We start from the raw sequence: 4,701 nt of genomic DNA on the forward strand, positions 1-4,701 counted from the left end.
GTTTGTATTTTTGTTAACAAACATAATATTAAAACATGTTCATTGTGGTAAACGAAATAATAATTTGATCTAAGTAAGAGTTTTTTTTCTTCCCGATTTGTAAAAAAAATGACTATTATTTTCGATATCTGGTGGAACAGGGGTAAGTCTTCGGATTTGCAACGCTATAAGAAGTGGTTCGATTCTCCTCAGTGGACGCAGCAATTAGCACATTTCTAAACTGATTATGCACACATAATACAAGTTGCACACATAATTTAGTTGAAACTGCAAGATTATACATTAAAATTTTATGTTAAATATGTATTACAAATTACTTAACGATTAACCAGGGCCATATATTACGGAGCCCGGGAAAAGGCATGCAAGAAAAATATTATGTCGTGTGCTAAGTTTAATATATCGTGACCACGACATAATATGTTTTCTTTACGCCTCTTCCCGAGTGTCGAATTGTGCAATCTCGTATCTAAGAAATCGCACTATACTCTTATGGAGGTCTTACACTGACGTCAAAGAGTTATATAGTCTGTAGATTACTCCGCCATATCGGACGTTAAGCGCTTACATTCGTTTTAGGAGAGATAAAACACATTTTTTCTTCAGATATCATGTTATCTGACGCTGTAAGTTATCTCATCGATATACAGAGATTAACAGCTGTAAAGTTCTACTCAATGTTCATGACATTGACAGCATGTAACGTTCTACCTTAATGTTGATGACATTGACAGCATGTAACGTTCTACTTAATGTTGATGACATTGACAGCATGTAACGTTCTACTTAATGTTCATGACATTGACAGCATGTAAAGTTCTACTTAATGTTCATGACATTGACATCATGTAAAGTTCTACTTAATGTTCATAACATTGACAACATGTAAAGTTCTACTTAATGTTCATGACATTGACAACATGTAAAGTTCTACTCAATGTTGATGACATTGACAGCATGTTAAGATCTACTCAATGTTGATGACATTGACAGCATGTAAAGTTCTACTCAATGCTCATAACATTGACATCATGTAAAGCTCTACTCAATGTTCATAACATTGACAACATGTTAAGATCTACTCAATGTTGATGACATTGACAGCATGTAAAGATCTACTTAATGTTCATGACATTGACATCATGTAAAGCTCTACTCAATGTTGATGGCATTGACAGCATGTAAAATTCTACTCAATGTTCATAACATTGACAGCATGTAAAGATCTACTTAATGTTCATAACATTGACATCATGTAAAGCTCTACTGAATGTTGATGACATTGAGATCATGTAAAGCTCTACTTAATGTTGATGACATTGACATCATGTAAAGTTCTACTCAGTGTTCATAACATTGACAGCATGTAAAGCTCTACCGAATCTCGTGTTGATATAGATTCCTATAACAGAATGTTTTACGTCCAATATGGCGGCGTTGCATGACGTCACGTGCATGTCTCATCTAACGGTAAATATTACATTGAATATTTTCGTTACTTTTATCGTTACTGCTGACTAAAGATTTCAGCTTTGACGTGTACATGAGAATCTGTGTGTATGGGGGGTTTAAAAAGGGGAAACCTGTGTGTATAGGGGTTTAAAAATTCGATATTCGCCAACACCTGGAAAACAGCGCCCTTATTTGCTTAGAGATAAGAGCTTTGTTTGTAGTTATCAAATTTGTTTTGATGTTAAGCACAAAGCTACACAATGGGCTATATGTGTCGTGCCCACCACAGGTATTGAAACCCGGTTTTTAGAGTTATAAGTCCGCAGACTTACCGTTGTGCCACTGGGGGAAGCAGTTTCAGATAAAAAAGAAGAATATATACAGACATACACACACATGCTCGCATTTAAAATGTCTACAATGTAATTTAGTTAGTTTCAACACTCGTGCTCACAGGATATTGTGATATATAATACTTATAACTGTGTTGCCGATACAAAATATTATTTCATCACAGTTTCTTTGGGTCCTTTCTTAAAGGAGCAGTATCATACGTCTCAAAGTATAGAATAGGCTTATATATATCCATACATATATAATTAACAGCACCCTCCGCCAACTCTTGAATTATTCTTGTCTATGAGGATTTGACCGCCACTCTTATAACACACCCACGGCACCAAAGTACTGAAACAATACTGGAATGTGAACCATGGACCTCAAGATTCACATTCAGGCACATTATATACTAGGTCACGCCTGGTCCATCATGGTGGATGAAACGTGTGAAATATCATGATGTTCACTGTTTTAATTGTTAGCGGGGCAATATTTTCTAGAATGATAGCCTACCAAAGATAGTGATAATTAATCTAATAAGGACAAATGAAGAACTCTATCGAACATATAGAGAATCTAACACAATCAGTAATCTAATATGAAACACACACCAACCAAATACAATTCAAACAAAGAGAAAAGTTGAGGTATGTAAAAAAAAAAAAAAGTTTGGTTTTGGTTTTGTTTCAGAATTTCGCACAAAGCTACACGAGGGCTATCTGCGCTAGCCGTCCCTAATTTAGCAGTGTAAGACTAGAGGGAAGGCAGCTAGTCATCACCACCCACCGCCAAACTATTGGGCTACTCTTTTACCAACGAATAGTGGGATTGACCGTCACATTATAACGCCCCCACGGATGAAAGGGCGAGCATGTTTGGTAGGACGGGGATTCGAACCCGCGACCCTCAGATTGCGAGTCAAGCGCCCGAGCCAGCAGCTAGTGAACAGTCTCTACAGCCAACTTTTAGATCACTCTTATTTTATCAAATCGTTGGGTTTTGTCGTCACATTTATAATATATTCTCTACTCCAAAGTGAAAAGTGACCCCCCTTTTTTTCTTTCTTTTTTTTTCTGTGTGGAAACAGACCATGAACCTTAAGATTTAAAGTCTGAGCACACTAGCCATGTAGGCCACGCACGGCCAATTATTTATATTTTAACATAATGTTGATCAGTCACTGCATGTCATTATATCTGACGATACATCAAACATTCATTTGTCACACTGCCAAGTTCAAGTGTCTGTTTAAAGATCTCTTCCAGTACTATCATGATAATCTGTTCACCACGGGGAATCGAACCACGGATTTTAGCGTATGAATAAATAAACCCACTTCTGCCCCACCCCTCAGCTTGCTAGTCGAGCGCCCTAACCACCTGGCCATGCCGGGGGCCGTAAACAAAAAAGTGAACTGATAAAGAAAGAAAGCATTGATATAAAATTATAAGAACACGAGAATGTAATATATCCATTCAACGCCTGAAAGAAGGAGACTCTTCAGAAGTTTTATTTGTTCGTTGAATTATGCATAAAGCTACTTGACAGCGATAGACAAGATAGTCAGCACGAACCACTATAAACTTTTAGGCTACTCTTTACTAATTCGATTGGCTGTAACATTATAACGACTCCATGGCCGAAAAAAATGGGCATGTTCAGTGATGAACTTCGATCCCGCAACTCAACAAGGAAACTTTGTTTGTTGTTAAGCGCTAAGCCACACAATGGGCTATTTGGTCTGTGCTCATCACGGGTATCGAAACTCGGTTTTTAGCGTTGCAAATCTTCAGACTTACCTCTGAGCCATAGAAGGGCAGTAGGGAAAAAAAGGGTTTGTTTATAGTTAGGCACAAAGCTACACAAAGGGCTATCTGGGCTCTACTCACCACGGGTATCGAAACCCGTATTCTAGCATTATAAGTCCACAGACATACCGCTGGGCCACTGGGGGGGGGGGCAAAAAAAAGGACTCCATAAAGTGATAGTTGCTGTGACACGAAGTAAATGATACCATAAAAATGAAAGCTAAATAAAAAACAAATTCTGATAAAGAAATATACTTTAATAGTGAGTACTGCTACTCTGATACGTCTTTTTTAATGGCGTATACATTTTTAGTAGAATCTAAACTTCCACCATATTGGCTGTCTTTGTAACATCTTTTCTGACTGGATTTAATATTTGTAAAAAAAAAAAAATAACGCATCACTTTTTTTTTTCACACAAGTTTTTGTTACTTTTCCACAATTGTAATGTAATATTTAATTCTTTATGTTTTTAGCGAAAACAAATCGTCTATGTTATCCCCTGGACTGTGGTGACACTGTTCGTTATCTTGTACGACGTATCAGTTACTATGTATTACATATATCGTCTTGTGGTAAGTAAAAAAAAAAATCCTAAAGAATTAATATTAATTTCCGATCAAAGCAAGCTATTCATACAGGAGAGAGCTATGGATATAACTAATTTAATATATCAACCTTATATATATATATATATATATTAATTATAATGCATTAATTCACCAGTTGGGTATTCTCGATGTTAGTAACGTTTTCGGTCACAATCCCAATAATATCTCCCGAAGTTCAGCCAGCTTAGAAGACTCATGATACTCCTAAATCCACGTACTCATACTAAATTAATTGTGCAAAATATTAATCTTAATAGAAATATATGTATTAAAAAATGTAAAAGAACACCATATATATATATATACTGTTATTGAAATTAACATTACATAAATAATAGAAAACACACACAAATAAAACGTTTACTGGTTCCAGGCGTTACTCCCAAATAGAACGACATCTATGTTTACTTGTTGTTAAGTGCAAAGCTGCACAAGGAGTTATCTCTGCTGTGCCAACTGCAGTAATCAAACCACGTATTTTAACGTTATAA

At 36.1% G+C, this 4,701-nt stretch overlaps 1 protein-coding gene across 1 annotated transcript in view; it reads left to right on the forward strand.

The window, feature by feature from the left end:
- Nucleotides 1–4,701, forward strand: part of LOC111089875 — a 16,764-nt gene extending 12,063 nt beyond the window's left edge. The window contains exons 4-5 of the mRNA XM_022403111.1: nt 4,076–4,174; nt 4,630–4,701. Of these exons, the coding sequence (XP_022258819.1) occupies nt 4,076–4,174; nt 4,630–4,701 (171 nt within the window). The remainder of the gene's footprint in view (nt 1–4,075; nt 4,175–4,629) is intronic.

This window comes from Limulus polyphemus, unplaced genomic scaffold, assembly GCF_000517525.1.
Source record: "Limulus polyphemus unplaced genomic scaffold, Limulus_polyphemus-2.1.2 Scaffold7714, whole genome shotgun sequence".
Lineage (NCBI taxonomy): Eukaryota > Metazoa > Arthropoda > Merostomata > Xiphosura > Limulidae > Limulus > Limulus polyphemus.